The sequence below is a fragment of the Schistocerca americana genome, chromosome 1 (genome assembly GCF_021461395.2).
Source record: "Schistocerca americana isolate TAMUIC-IGC-003095 chromosome 1, iqSchAmer2.1, whole genome shotgun sequence".
Lineage (NCBI taxonomy): Eukaryota > Metazoa > Arthropoda > Insecta > Orthoptera > Acrididae > Schistocerca > Schistocerca americana.
Window position 1 is genome coordinate 108674307 of NC_060119.1, and position 16445 is coordinate 108690751.

The 16445-nt window shown below is 43.8% G+C and overlaps 1 protein-coding gene across 1 annotated transcript in view; it reads right to left on the minus strand.

The window, feature by feature from the left end:
• The window catches only part of LOC124620561 (troponin C, isoallergen Bla g 6.0301), a 147671-nt gene extending 144097 nt beyond the window's left edge, over positions 1 to 3574 (minus strand). Inside the window, exon 1 of the mRNA XM_047147078.1 lies at positions 3432 to 3574. Coding sequence (XP_047003034.1) covers positions 3432 to 3434 — 3 coding nt within the window. The 5' untranslated portion in view covers positions 3435 to 3574. The remainder of the gene's footprint in view (positions 1 to 3431) is intronic.
• Between the last annotated feature and the right edge of the window lie 12871 nt (positions 3575 to 16445).

Here is a 16445-nt window from a genome sequence, read left to right on the forward strand (position 1 = left end):
TGAAAAGACTTATTATCCACTTCCTCTAGACAGCATGGTCAAAGAGAGAAAACATTAATCTCTCATTTATCGAACTGTAGTGTAGTCATTAATGTTTTATATTATCTGGTGCTGCCCTCCATCTCTTTCTCACTTGTATCAATATCTTCATCTCTGTAGCAGCTAAGGTAGTCTGTGCCTAATTTTCCAGGCCCTATCTGTACCTACTTCTTTTCTCCTCTACGTTCAGTGCCAGATTAACTTAGCGTTTAACAAAGGCCCGACAGACCTGCTTCTCTTCTGGTAAAATTTTTTCGTAGACTTCCTTCCTAGCTTATTATTTGTAACACTGTCATCGTTCTTCATTTGTCTATATAACGTTAGACACCCTTTTGTTCACCTTCACTTGAAGTGCTTACAATTTCTTCGACTCCAAAATTCCTACTCTCCAAAATTTACTCGTGTACAGCGCAGAGGTAAAAAAATGATTTAGCATTTTGTATAGTCAGAACTCGTTTTCGCACAAAATATTGTACAAACTGAAACAAATGAAGTGGCAGACTCATTAAAACACTGGATTCGTATTCATTATAAGTTATGTTCAAATACCAGCACAGTCGTCCTGATTTAGGATCAATGTTATTTATCCCAATCGCTTGAGATTAATATCCGGATCGTAAATGAAACAAGACGACAATCCTTATAGTCCACTGCTCTAACGACGACGAAGCCCTAGCACAACACGAGACCATCCAGACAACGGCGATTCTGGTGCAGCTGTACAGTAGTACTGATTGAATGAACAACGGGGAGGACACACTATTTCTCTCGAAATCTTCCAATTTCTGGAGATTTGTTTCAAGGCGACTGAGAAATAATATATGCACAGACCACACATTCTCCATTGGCTCACGACTGCATGGATCAATTGAAATTGAATTCCGCATCGACCAGAACTTCACCGACAATCCTTTCAAGAGTTTTTCAGGTATACTCTCAGTATATTTTGATACAAGGCACTCACGGTCTCTGGAAGCACGTTACAGAGTAATAATGTAATTATGATTTATTCGGTTTGTTATTGGCATACTTCACACAGTCAGGATCTTCCATTCTAACCTGAAGCATCTAGTTTCCCGTTGGCGCCTACATACAGACGCAAAACTACTGCAACGTGGTTGCCGTCGTTGCGGAAACAGCTCAGCATAGCGCCTTCGTGTCGCTTTTCCATTGCATTCAGTGAACCTGTACACGAGGTGCATATTAACCACCTCTTCATCAGTAAATCTATCGACTGGAATGCTATGTATCACTGTTAACGCACAAATAATACTGCCGGTAAACAAAACCGTCGTCACCATTGAGTAGTGCTGAATGAAAAATTGCAACAGCCGGTACTACCCGACCAAGATATTACTGCACTTTGCCTCCCCTGGCTGTTACCGGAAACACGCGGGGATGTTATTGTAAACAAGTACAGTGGTGTCTAAGGAAAACTCATCGCACTGTGAATACTTTCATGAGAGTTTCGCACTTGTTGTGCAGTAGTTCAGCACTTCCTCGTCAAAATCACGATGAAAACTCAGGATACGCCGACCGAAGCATAGTCACATCCAGGTGAGGAATAATACCTTGAGCGAATGGAAACAGGACACGCAGCGCATATGGTCAACAAGTGCACTGTTGTTCACCATTTTCAGTGCAATAGAGATACGAAGCTAACTAGGATAAGAAACCAAACGAATTCACTAAATCTGTAATGAGCCACTGGAGATACCAAAATATACAGAAGGTGTCCCTAAACAATCTCTGCAGGTGGAGTTCCGTCAGAGCCTCTGTCTCGACTACAAACGGCTGTAGCTATTTAATGAATAGCAATACGTCGGTAAGAATTACAGAGCATGTAAAAGAGAGTTCAAAAGTTATTTTAGATAATGGTAAGTTTTAGATATCACCTCTCTTGGGCACTTGGACAACACCGAAGCCATAATTCACTCCCAACATACATTCCGAAGTATATGTGGATTCATCGACGCGAGCGAGTTAGAAATGCGCGATCTGAATCCCTGAATTGTTTTCAGAAAAGGAATCAGATTCACAAGAGCTTTGCTATAGTCCCACTAAAAGAAATCCATCGGTTTTTTAATGCTCTCGGGTGTCCGAGCGGGTGAAATCGTTTACGAAACACGATATTTCGACAGCGCACCTTGCCATCATCTTCAGGTGATACCTGTACAATGATTGTCTTTGCTACATTGGGCGACGTGTCAGAGACGCTCATTTTACAGCTGTTACCTGAAGATGACGACGTTTTGTAAACGTTGGTCACGCGAGGGCAAGGACGACGGAAACAATTGATTTGTCGCGAAAGCTTAAGATAACAAATCCGGTGCTGCCAAGAGGAGAACACAACATAGTGATACGCCTGACCCCACGGTTAAGGAGTAAACATACCCTGTAAATCATATCGATGTATCGCAACGCATTAAAAAGTTATAGCCGTTTGTAATCGCTTTATTCATTTTTGACGGCGCTGTATAACGGATTGAATACAACAGCAAGTGGGCATCGACAGCGCAGCTGGAGACTGTGGGTCCTTTATTCTAGTATACCCAGACGGTATCCTCAAACCACTCAAAAGTTTGTCGGTGAAATTCTCTATCGGTTACAGACGGCTATAACTATTAAACGAATAGCAGTACATCGATAGCAGTTACAGAGAATGCAAAAGAAATTGCAATTTTTTTACGTAATTTGTATTTTTTCTATGTCACTATTCTTGGTCACACGAACATCTAAGTTATATTTTATCTCATGCCGTACATTTGAAGCATATGTACAGTTACCTAGACGAACGCATTAGAAACGCGACATGTGTATTCTCCGTCTTAGAACTGTTTCGGTAGAGGAAGCACGTTAACAAGATCTTTGCTATAGTCTCTTTAAGAGAAATCCATGGGTTTGTAAAACTCTCAGGAGTTCAGTAGGGTGCACTCATTTACGAAATGCGATATTTCGGCAGCGTACCTTGCCGTCTTCTTCAGGTGATACCTGTAGAGTGACTGTCGTTGCTTCATCGGACGATGTATAAAAGATGCTCATTTTAAAGTTATCACCTAAAGATAATGGCAAATTACGCTGTCGAAGTATCGTGTTTCGTAGACGACTCCACCCCGCTGGACACCCAGAGAGCAATACGAACAGTTAAATCGTCGGGAAAGTTTAAGATCTCAATTCCGCAGATCTGGGCGGCCAAGAGGAGAACGCAGCGTCGTGATACTACCGATCTGATGGTCTGAAAGTGTGTATTCTCTGTGAACCGTATCAATGTACCTCTACGGATTAAATAGTTACAGCCGTTTGTAGTCGCTGTATTCATCATGAAAAGTCCAGCGTAACGGACCGAATACAACAGCAAGTGGATTTGGACAGCGCGCCGCGCTGAGACTCACCATGGCGTCCGCGGTGAGGGTTGAGTGTGGCGGCGGCGCTGGCGAGTGGGGCCCTGTGGCGGCGGTGGGAGCTGAGGCGCTGTCTGGAGACGCACTGCCGCCGCCGCCCCCGCCGCCCCCGGTATACGCGGCCGGCGCGTGCAGCCGCTTGCGCCCGCGGACTAACTTTAGCCGCCGTCACGCCACCGACAGCTCCTCGGAGACCTTCCCTTACACTCGTTGCTCCCCACAGTTTCTCCAATTCTAGAGCCATCAAAGCGGGCCCCCCGCATCCGAAGGTCTACGACCGCTGCCGTTCCGCAACTAAGTTGGCAGCGCCTGTGCTTTTCGGACGTTTTCGGGCTGTAAAGCTGTAGAAAGTTTCCTGAATTTAACGGCGTGTTATTCCACAACTTTACATCTCGTTTCCTGTAATCATCTGAGTGCTTTGGTTGGCTGTTAAAGCAGTTTTGTACGAAAATCCTTCTGATGTTGCAGTGACCCCCTTTTATTTTGCCTCTAGAATGTACAAGGTGAACTCGATCTCTACCAACAAAATTTTGGAAATTGTTCAGCGATATTCTCTGAGTATTTCGGTTAAGAGACTCGATGTCTCCGGGCACTCGTTATACACTAAATTATATTTAGTTTGATCTCGTAAAAGTCGCAATTGACCCTGAATAAAGAAAAGTGTGAAGCTATTCACATGAGTACTAAAAGAAATCCGCTAAATTTCGATTACGCGCTAAGTCACACAAATCTGAAGGCTGTAAATTCAACTAAATACTTAGGGATCACAATTACAAATAACCTAAATTGGAACGATCACATAGATAATATTGTGGGTAGAGCAAACCAAAGACTCCGATTCATCGGCAGAACACTTAGAAGGTGCCACAGGTCTACTAAAGAGACTGCTTACACCACGCTTGTCCGGCCTATTCTGGAGTATTTCTGTGCGGTGTGGGATCCGCATCAGGTGGGACTGACGGATGACATCGAAAAAGTACAAAGAAGGACAACTCGTTTTTATTATCGCGAAATATGGGAGATAGTGTCACAGACATGATACGTGAATTGGAGTGGCAATCATTAAAACAAAGGCGTTTTTCGTTGCGACGGGATCTTATCATGAAATTTCAATCACCGGTTTTCTCCTACGAATGCGAAATCATTCTGTTTGCACCTACCTACTTAGGGAGAAATGATGATCACGATAAAATAAGAGACATCAGGGCTGGCACAGAAAAATTTAAGTGCTCGCTTTTCCCGCGCGCCGTTCGAGAGTGGAACGGTAGAAAAATGTTCAAATGTGTGTCAAATCTTATGGGACTTAAGTGCTAAGGTCGTCAGTCCCTAAGGTTCCACACTACTTAACCTAAATTATCCTAAGGACAAACACACACACCCATGCCCGAGGGAGGACTCGAACCTCCGCCGGGACCAGCCGCACAGTCCATGACTGCAGCGCCTGAGACCGCTCGGCTAATGCCGCGCGGCTGGAACGGTAGAGAGCTTGAAGGTGGTTCATTGAACCCTCTGCCAGGCACTTTATTGTGAATAGCAGAGTAATCACGTAGATGTAGACAGAGAGGATTTTTTTATACTAGCATGCGGCTTGATGTGGTGAACATGCGACAAACGATATAAGCAAAATGACAACTACAACATATCATTGGACAGATTTTGAAACATGAATAACGCAGACGGTTTTGATTACGAGAATTTCATACACAGGGAAAAATAATTGGAGTTACTACTACACTCGTGTAGAAAAGGACGAAAGTAATAATATTTGCATTACCTGTAACTACCAAGTAACATAGTTAGATGAAAATTACGCCACACGTAGAAAGAACTGCTACAGTATAGTACAGAACGTAAGTGAAAGAAATATACAACGACACGAAAGGAAATAACACTTTTGCTCAAAGAAAATAATTACACCGAAATTAGAATTATATATCAATACCTTCAGCTGCTGACGGGCGTTGATATATATCAATGGGGACAGGTGAAAATGTGTTCCCCGACCGGGACTCGAATCCGGGACCTCCTGCTTACATGGCAGACGCTACATCCATCTGAACCATCAAGGGCACAGAGGATAGTGCGACTGCAGGATCTGTCCTGCGCACGCCTCCCGCGGTACCCAGATTCTCACCTAATGTGTCCACACACTACATTCGTAGTGTCCCTACCCATCATACTCATTACTCGTGGAAGACATTCTTACCAAGTCCCGTAAGAGTTCAGGTAATATGTGTGCATCCGCACAGAGGAGGAAGGTCATGGCCGGTATTGCCGTAACTATTTACTTATATGGATATGGTGTCTGTTCTTTCGGACATGTCCAAAAGAACACTTATCCATAGAAATTACACCGAAGTCACCGCAAATGATGACGGTCGTCTGGACATTAAAAACGTCGGGACGTGGTCCTTAATAGGGTGTGTGACCACCATGGACGGCAGTGCACGCTCTGCAATGTGCTCCCTGTGGTGTCACCGCCAGACACCACACTTGCTAGGTGGTAGATTAAATCGGCCGCGGTCCATTTAGTACATGTCGGACCCGCGTGTCGCCACTGTGTAATCGCAGACCGAGCGCCACCACAAGGCAGGTCTCGTGATACGAACAAGCACTCGCCCCAGTTGGACGGACGACCTAGCTAGCGACTAGATGTACGAAGCCTTTCTCTCTCATTAGCCGAGAGACAGAATAGCCTTCAGCTAAGTTAATGGCTACGAACTACCAAGGCGCCATTAGCCTTACAGTGATTGTAATTAAAGTCTCCTGTGTATAGTCAAGAGCGATGTACCACAATGATTGATTAAAGATAAGTATTAATCCAGCTACGTACTTTTCTTCATAGCATTAATTACGTAGCCTGTTCCAGTACTTCACGCCCGTCTGCGTTAGTCTAGCGTGCATTTTCAGCCATCTCGACCTACAAGGTGTTGGCCCAGCTGCTGACACATCACTCCCATGCTGGCGTTCCTCCTCCAGTGCCGTTGACAACCAGTGGATGGTCGCTGGTGCGTGTAGACGTGCTGCAATCCGTGTCACCACTTGCTCGACAGGATTCAAGTGGCGGGGTGGGGCGACGGGCAGGTCAGTCCATTCACCGAATACCTTCTCCTTCCAAGAGCTCCTCAGCCTGCACTGTTGGTGGGGTCGCGCACTGACATTGAAGCCAGAGTCCAATGCACCCCTGGAAAGACGCACGTGGGCAAGGAGTGCAATGTTACAATAACACTGATCGGTCAGCTCAAAGATTTGGAGCTCAATACAAGTGTGCGATATTACGCCTCCTCCTCCCCCCCCCCTCCCCCCTACCATAACACCTGGGCTGCCAGAACGACCTTATCCGGCAATGTTCCTGCGCGTTAGGTGTTCTCATCTCTCGCCATATGAGGGTAAGTTCAGCATTGGCGAAGATTGTACTTTTGGTGGTCTAGGTGTTACTGTGTGGGGAGAATATTGTTGCTTCGGCGTACTGACCTCCAGATCTGTGAATACGGTACACTCACCGATTAACTTTCTCGCAACGCTCAAGTATTTCACCTTGTGCGTCTTTTCAAGGCTCCATTCGACCCTGACTTTATTTTTATGGATGATTATTCACGATCGTATCGTACCGCTCTGGTGGAGGAATTCTTGGAACGAGGGGATGTTTGGTCAATGGACTGGTCTGTCCGTTGCAGAGGGTTACACCTCATCGAGAGCATGTGGGATGCAGTGAGGTGATGCGGCGCAGCACGTCAACCCAGCAGTTCTCAACCCCCTACCACAAGAACTTGTGGTCACACAGTACGAATTTAGCAGTAGTATTAGTAGTAGCTTTATTCATCCGTAGATATCTTTTTACAAGGACATGTCGAAGTATTCACAAGTTTAGATCAATTTTAAATAAGCTAATTCGTATACACATATATTTACAGACTTCTAGTTAGAGACAATCATTAGATTTACTCCTGGTATACAATACTTTTTTTACAAATAACTTTTTAAATTATGTAATGCCACACTGTTCACTCATATCTCACTATCAGTCACTGTACACACTATTCACACATTGTTTGATAACACTTCACTCACTACACACACAAACACACACACTCACACACACACACACACACACACACACACACACACACACACTGGTGATCTCTGGACCATTTTCTGTACCGCAACTTCCCATTTGGTATCCTGAAAAACTGAGTCAGCATCCCTCCATAATGAGTGAGATGTCGAGCTCAGAAAGAGGAAGAGGTGTTAGTATTGTGCTATGCATAGCTTGGGGGTAAGTATTTCTAGAAAGGAAAAAAACATAAAGAGAAGATGTTATGTGGAGTGTTGTATATTTTATAATCATTATTATTATTATTTATTTGTATAACATTATTTATAGAACCCTACTCTGTTTTAGCTAAGTAATCATTCAATGTATAAAATGCATTGCATAACAGGTACTTTTTAGCTGCCTTTTTAAATAAGTGTATGTTTGCAAATTCTTTAACCTCTTTTGGTAATTTACTGTACAGTTTTATTCCTTGTTAGAAAATGCTGGTTTGAGTATTATCTTTATGTTTTCTTGGTAAATGTAAGTTGAGTCTATCTCTTCTTGCATGGTCATCGACAGAGCTGTTTGTGCAGTAATTACCAATGTTATTTTTGATGTGTACAACTGACTGGTAAATATATTCACATGGAGCAGTTAAAATCCCCAGTGTTTTGAACAGAACTTTATAATGACCTCAACTATTACTTTTGGTTATTATTCTTATGGCTCTTTTCTGGAGTTTGAAAATTGTGTTCATATTTTGTGCATTTGTTCCCCCAAAAATAGTGCCATAGTTAAGAATTGAGTGTACGTATGAATCATATGTAACTAAAAGACACTGCTTGTTACACACTGATGACAGGATTCTAAGGGCATAACATGTCATTTCAACTGAGAATCAATATTCATTCCTAGAAATTTTGCATTTGTTACACTGTCTATAGAGGTGCCATCTACATTTAATTTAACGTTGTCATTTTTCCTCTTCAAACTGAAATGCATGGCATTAGTTTTCTGTATGTTCAATGCCACTTTATTGCTTACTGACCAATCATAAACTTCCTTGAGAGTTTCATTTGCTTTCTCGGCAAGGAGTTCTCTTGTTTTCTCAGTGACTATAATATTACTGTCATCAGCGAAGAGAATTTTTTCACCATGAGTAACACTACTCTGAAAGTAATTGATTTACATCAAGAACAGTATTGGACCTAACATTCTACCTTGTGGAACCCCTATATTACTGTACTTTGATTCTGATAAGTGTTTTACTAAAAGTTTAGATCTATTTGAAGTATGCGTTATCTCTACTCTTTGTACCCTATCTGTTAGATTTGATCAAAACCAGTCATTAGCTACCCCTCTTATTCCTAATGCTTCTAATTTATTTAATAGAATCTTGTGGTCGACTGTATCAAACGCCTTAGAAAAATCCAAAAATATCCCTGTGGCACACTCATCTTTGTCAGGAGCATCAAGTACAACTTTTGTGAATTCTACTATGGCTGACTCCGTGTTTTTGCCACTTCGGAAACCAAACTGTGATTCGCTTAAAAGATAGTATTTATTCAGGTAATTCATTAATCTGTCTTTCATCATTAAAAAAATATCGTAATTACACAGACAAAAAAATTATTTACCACACCGATATGTCCTACAGGTATGTCGCTATTGTGATTGTTCCTGTACGTCTCGAAAGGTCACCGCTGTTGTTGTTTGTAAGTATACACACAGTTACCATGACTGCTGCCTGTGGGTAGAACGACGCTCTCGAATGGACTGGGATTGCAGCATTTTTATTGAAAGTGATGCAGCAGTGGCAGCGCATTAAAGACGTCTATGGAATAGTAGAGTGAACATAAAAAATGCCACAAAGGACAATCGCTACCAATGATCTGGTTCACATCATCGCGTTAACCAAGGAAGTTTCTCGACGCCTGCTCTGCAGCCCAAGTTACGTGTTTATGGGCAAGGAATCGGTTGCAATAGACAGCCAGTATTGATGACTTACATTACACAGGCTGTCCACAGTCGATAGGTGCACGAGATGAACGGTATCTACGACGTATGAGTCAAAGGAACCGTGGGCTGAGTGCTCCAGAACTGGATACGGCGTTCGAATAGGCCACAGGACATAACGTGACGCTTCAGACTGTTAGGAGACCATTGCATTATGGGAATATCCGTGGCCGACGACCGTGGCAGGCACTAGAAAGTACACCGCATCACCACGGATTCCGTGACACATGGTCTGGAAGTCATTCAAAATGGGCGCCCGAGGACTGGCGTCGGGAGTTGTTTTATGAACGAAAAAAAAAATGGTTCAAATGGCTCTGAGCACTATGGGACTTAACTTCTGAGGTCATTAGTCCCTAGAACTTTGAACTACTTAAACCTAACTAACCTAAGGACATCACACACATCCATGCCTGAGGCAGGATTCGAACCTGCGACCGTAACGGTCGCGCGGTTCCAGACTGTAGCGCCTAGAACCGCTCGGGCACCCTGGCCGGCTTTATGAACGAAACTCGCATCAGATCCTACCCTGATAATCACTGACAACCTGTTTGGAGACAACCCACTGATATCGAACGTCTCCAACAATGTGTCCCACATGTGCAACAAGGTGGTGGAGGAGTGATGTTTTGATGTGGCATTACTTAGCTGTTGTGGTTGTTGAGGGCAATCGCACTACTGTATGGTACAAGGACGAGATTCTGCAACCGATAGTGGGGCCGTATCGCCATCATTTTGCAGACAATTTCGTCTTTTCATGATAATTCGTGCGCTGGTCGTGCTGTTTTCGTGAGCACATTCTTTCAGCATGCTAGGCTCGCCAAAAAGTAGTGGTCTGCTTGTTCCCCAGACAGTAACCAAACCGAAAATATGTGGGATCGATAGAAATGAGCCGTTTTCGGACTCTGACAACGACCGCGTACTCTGCGCCACTTACACTGAATTTCCGCTAAGAAGTGGGACAATCTGGATGTGGGCTGGTTTGATGACGTCACCGATGGCGTGACACGACGGATTGAAGCGTGCATCCGAGCAAGGGAATGTTCCACCACCTATTAACATTGCTCAGTTGTCCGCCATTGGCAAACAGACGTTTTTTATTGTTATGCAAATGATCGTTTATTTTTTTATTTGGTGATCTGGGCACATAGGAGATTAATATATACAGACACAATTTCGAACAAATGTGGTTATGTAAAACCTTTATTGATGTGTGTAAATCGAATCCATTCTTCGTTTTCTTTGCCTTTATCTCGCACCAGCGCAGGGTCGGCAAGATTATTAACGGATTTGGCATGGTTAGTTTTAAGGGATGACTGGATGCCCTTTCTGTCGCCACCCCGTTACCCCCGGGACGGAATGTGTGTATCCCAACTTGTCTGCGTGTAGCCTTATTCATGTGAAAATGAGCGAAGATTGAGGGGTATGGGTGCCAGCCCGGTATTCACTTAAATGGCTCTGAGCACTATGGGACTCAACTGCTGTGGTCATCAGTCCCCTAGAACTTAGAACTACTTAAACCTAACTAACCTAAGGACATCACACACATCCATGCCCGAGGCAGGATTCGATCCTGCGACCGTAGCAGTCGCACGGTTCCGGACTGCGCGCCTAGAACCGCGAGACCACCGCGGCCGGCGGTATTACTACGATGTGGGAAACCGCCTAAAAAGCCATCCAGGCTGGCCAGCACACCTCATCGTTAATACGCTGGGCTGATTCGGTCTGAGCCTTGCGTACCTCCCCGTCCCGGAAGTGACGCTTCAACAGACACGTCTGTTCGGGAGGGTGTGTGTAAATCAAAGCTAGTTTCGTAAAATACACTTCATCTATATAGCTCAAGTCGAGTCTGCGATACGCGGTTACGAATATTAGTATGTATTGGTAGTGAATCTAAAAGGTTATCATGAAAGCAAGTTATCGGAAAGAACACAAATCCAGTACTGTAAAAACTCTCTACAGCTACAGTGGGGAGCACGTTAAGCAGTACGAATAAAAAAAACTGTTTATAGAAAAAAAGAGAGAAAAGAGAAACAGAATGTTGTAATTCCCTCCGAAACAGAGGAGACAGTGCCTTGAAACTTCCTGGTAGATTAAAACTGTTTGCCGGACCGAGACTCGAACTCGGGACCTTTGCCTTTTGCGGGCAAGTGTTTTACCAACTGAGCTACCCAAGCACGACTCACGCCCCCTCCTCACAGCTCTACTTCTGCCAGTACCTCGTCTCCTACCTTCCAAACTTTACAGAAGCTCTCCTGCCAACCTTGCAGGACTAGCTCTCCCACCGAGCGAGGTGGCGCAGTGGTTAGACACTGGACTCGCATTCGGGAGGACGACGGTTCAATCCCGCGTCCGGCCATCCTGATTTAGGTTTTCCGTGATTTCCGTAAATCACTCCAGGCAAATGCCGGGATGGTTCCTCTGAAAGGGCACGACCGACTTCCTTCCCTAATCCGATGAGACCGATGACCACGCTGTCTGGTCTCCATCCCCAAACAACCAACCAACCAACCAACTAGCACTCCTGAAAGAAAGGATATTGCGGAGACATGGCTTAGCCACAGCCTGGGGGATGTTTTCAGAATGAGATATTCACTCTACAGCGGAGTGTGCGCTGATATGAAACTTCCTGTGAGGACAGGGCGTTAGTCGTGCTTGGGTAGCTCATTTGGTAGAGCACTGGCCCGTGAAAAGCAAAGGTCCCGAGTTCGAGTCTCGGTCCGGCACACAGTTTTAATCTGCCAGGAAGTTTCATGTCAGCACCACAATCCGCTGCAGAGTGAAAATCTCATTCTGGAGACAGTGCCTTATTTGTCATACACAGCAGAGAAAAAAATATAATTCCCCTCGAAACCAAAGCAAAAATGACAACAAATAGCGCTATAAAGAATTGCATTTCGTAATGCGCACAATGAAGTGATGTCAAGCTGTCTTACGCCGGCCGCGGTGGTGTAGCGGTTCTAGGCGCTCAGTCCGGAACCGCGGGACTGCTACGGTCGCAGGTTCGAATCCTGCCTCGGGCATGGATGTGTGTGATGTCCTTAGGTTTAAGTAGTTCTAAGTTCTAGGGGACTGATGACCACAGATGTTAAGTCCCATAGTGCTCAGAGCCATTCAAGCTGTCTTACCATTAAGTTACTGGTCGAAGCGGACAGTTAGTGTCGCAAATTCGTCTTGACTCCTACATTTACCTTTGTGTCTGTATTGCACTAAAAATATTTGCACCATAGTGCAAATGTCAGGTGTGCGTCTTCTTTTTTTTTGGAGGGGGGAGGGGGGAGACAGCTTGTTCGATTCATTCACGATACTTACTGGTCTTCGACCTCAATCTTTTATTCGGTTCTTCTAGGTTCTGATTTTTCGGCAGCATTAGTTGTGGGTTAACGGTGATACACAGCAGTGTCAATGGCTCTGAGCACTATGGGACTTAACATCTTTGGTCATCAGTCCCCTAGGACTTAGAACTACTTAAACCTAACTAACCTAAGGACATTACACAACACCCAGTCATCACGAGGCAGAGAAAATCCCTGACCCCGCCGGGAATCGAACCCGGGAACCCAGGCGGAGCAGTGTCAATTGTTTGCTGATCAGGTGCTGCCCGATATGCACCTCATGTATGTATTCACTGAATGCAATGGAAAAGAGGCACAACGACCATATGCTGGACTGTTACCGCGTCGCTGGCAATCACATCACGGTACTGTTATATGTCTTTCGTCAAGAAATTGTTGCCTTGCTCTGTGTTCTGTGCAGTACGTTTTGGTGATACCATCTTACATGCTTTTTCAGTGTTGTAAAGATATTTTCACAGAAGCAATGGTAACTGCAATGACTCACCGAATAAATCACAATTATACTTTTACCCTGTAACGAATCACCGAAGAGCACGAGTTCCTTATACCAAAATACTCAGAAAATAATTCTGAGGAGTTTCTGAAATTTTGTAAATAGAGTTGGCGTTCAGCCTGTATATTCTTGGCAGGAAGAGGCCAACATGTGGATCGGCCTTGTATGTCCTCTGTGATGGTAGTGGAAGATTTTATTTATTTATTGGTTGTTTATTTAGACTGACCTGATTAGTGCCTTATAGCTTTCTTACACCTGATCAGGAACAACACATACCAAAGATATTACAAAAAATTGCCTATAATAATAACAATAACAATAGTAGCTGTCAATAATAATACCGACAATAACAATAACACTGAACTGCAGTTAGCTTAGCACATTTGATGCCATGTTTAGTATTATCATAAGCGGAATGGAAAAAGGAAGAGGAGAAGACTGAGATGACAGTGGAAGTGGCTGTCAGGAAATAGCAGAAAATGTGCGGAGAACTCTGCTCACAAGAGGTAGAGATTATTTGTGGGGTACGGGTACTGAAGAGAATGATCTGTAGATATATGGGAGAGATGGCTATTGTGATAGAAGGTATACCATCAGATATATTTTTAGGTTTGGAAGAAATTCAGTTTTTAGGTATTTTCAGAAAGATTGCTCCAAAGTCGAGTTTCTGATACAGAAAATGATTTAGAGAACGTATCAATGTTACGTGATGGTACAGAGAGAATTTTACTTTGTTGAGAACGAGTATTTCTGTTGTGCTGTTCAGATAGTAATGTAAGAATTGAAGACAAATACGAGGGAGTACAACGACTGACACAGGCTATAGAGGAAAGACAGAGTATGACTACTCTCTACGTTTAACGACTAAAAATGTGGACAACTAGACAGAGGATTGTTGCGATTTTTTTCTTATGTGGATTCCATTTCTCTTCGAATGTTTTCAGAGTAACCACAGATAGTCAAGCGTAAATTCTATAAAGGTGTGGGCCATAAATAACCTGTAACGACAATGCATGTGTCACTGATGTTCACATCCATTGCTTTGTTATGGTGGAATCTACGAGTACTCAGTCATGACAAATTTTGCAAATACTAAAATCTCTCGTAATGTCACGGGAAACATTAAGGATACTCCGTGCTGTGAAAGCATTGCTGAGTGACACACCGTGCCAGGATTCGGAGAAAATCCGATCCTACCCTCAGGCTGCTGACAAAGGAAAACAGAAACTGTTTTCCAATAATCGTACTGAACCTGGCGCCTATGTAAGCGACTGATCTGTAAGGCACCCCTTATTTGTAGATAAGAGCATATTTTACTTTATTTCTACTTTTGCGATTTCACGTACGTGAAGTGAGTGCATCAACACTGCTGTTAAGTGCAGAGCAAGGAGCGAGCGGTAGATTCCCTCGCTGGCTAGCAGGGGCGGTTGGCCGTCTAGCGCTTTCAGAGCCAGTGGCATGAGGTGCTGATGCAGAAATCTCTCGTGACGTCAGCAAAGAGATATGTAGGGAAAGTGCATTTATTCTGGGGCGAATCAAGTAATTGTAATTAATAAATATGTGCTAACAAAAGTTTCCTTTTGTAACCCAGGCATTAGGAGGAGCCTACAGGTCACAAATACTACCTTTCAGTAATTTAACCATGCAAGAAACGTTGATATTAATAAATGAATAAACAGCTTTGGCATAACTGAAGATTTACGATCTTATACGAACTATACTAATTGTGTGCTTAAGTTACAGACCGTGCACCATAGTCGGCAGTCATCGATGGGATGCCTTACGATATAGTCATGTGGTAGACCATGCTCTAGTACCATTATTAGTTAGCTTATAATCAGTCTGAACAAATTAATTTTATGGTGTATCTTGATAAACGCACTATAGTGGCATCCTATGTAAAAATTATGAGCACAGAAATCTTCTTCCCACTTCATTGCGTAAAACATGTATAGTAGGTACTACACTTTCAGTATCCAACGGTGCTGCTATGGGTCTGCAAGCAGACATTAAACTACAAGAGCATCTCCACATAATAGGTAGAAAGAATACCTATGCGACTGCTCACTAAGTCAGTTCAAGGATGGACTGGCTTATTTATCGCAAAACTCGGGTGAGAGAGCGTGGGCAATTATACTGTGCACGCCTTGTACCACCGTCTACGGACTCACCTGCTAAACTGAGACATTTCTGGAGGTTTAATACGAGTGGGGGATTCTTGCAACGCTCACCAAATTAAACTAAGTAAATGGCTTTACGAACTGTAGTTCACATCCAACTGATGCTGTTACAATACATTTCTACTGGTACGGGCAATATACACTGTAAGGTGACAGAATAAATGAAGGTCAATTTCGCACCTTAAATAAGAGTTTTAAACGTCGTAACGGGAAGGTGAACTTGACACCTAACTTACTTTGGCAGTAATGAGGAGATTTGCCTATATGTATGTAATGAAAAAGGGATGACACTCAATCGACATTATTAACACACCACTCCTATATGTCGCATGTGAATAGGCAGAAGGTGAAAAAGCAGCGAGAGGAAATGTTTTGTGTAGAAGTCAGCATGGGCAGACGCAGAGGCCGCTCCATGGGAGGCACTACAAAAAGCTCTTAGGGGCCGTCCCGCGGCGGGAGTCAGCTACCAGACAGGTGACGTATACTGCAGAGCAAGTAACGGGCCACCAGAAGTAGGGCAGAAAGAAGCTTTAGAAAAGTGCATTTCGGAATTCCAAATGGACACGAACAAAACCAGTGACGCAGTTGATCACGTGAACAGTGAATGGTACACATGTGGGTGGGCACGAAACGTCCGATTGGCGGAAACGAACGAAGAAACAGTAAAGTGCCGAGATTTCGATGTAGTTCGATTTTAGGGCCCTTGAGATTGGCAGAGAGAGTTTCCACAAAATAAGAGGAATGCTCCTATTGATAAAAAAAAAGCAGTGACGTGGAGAACGAAAGAACCCAGGTGGGGAGAGAGTTCGGCTACGAGGAAGACGAGAGTGAAATTTCTGAGGTCTCTTTTCTGAAGTGGCGTCAAGTGCAGAATGGGGCGCATAACGCTCTGTACAATGCAGAGGAGAAATCTGAGTGACCATTGTG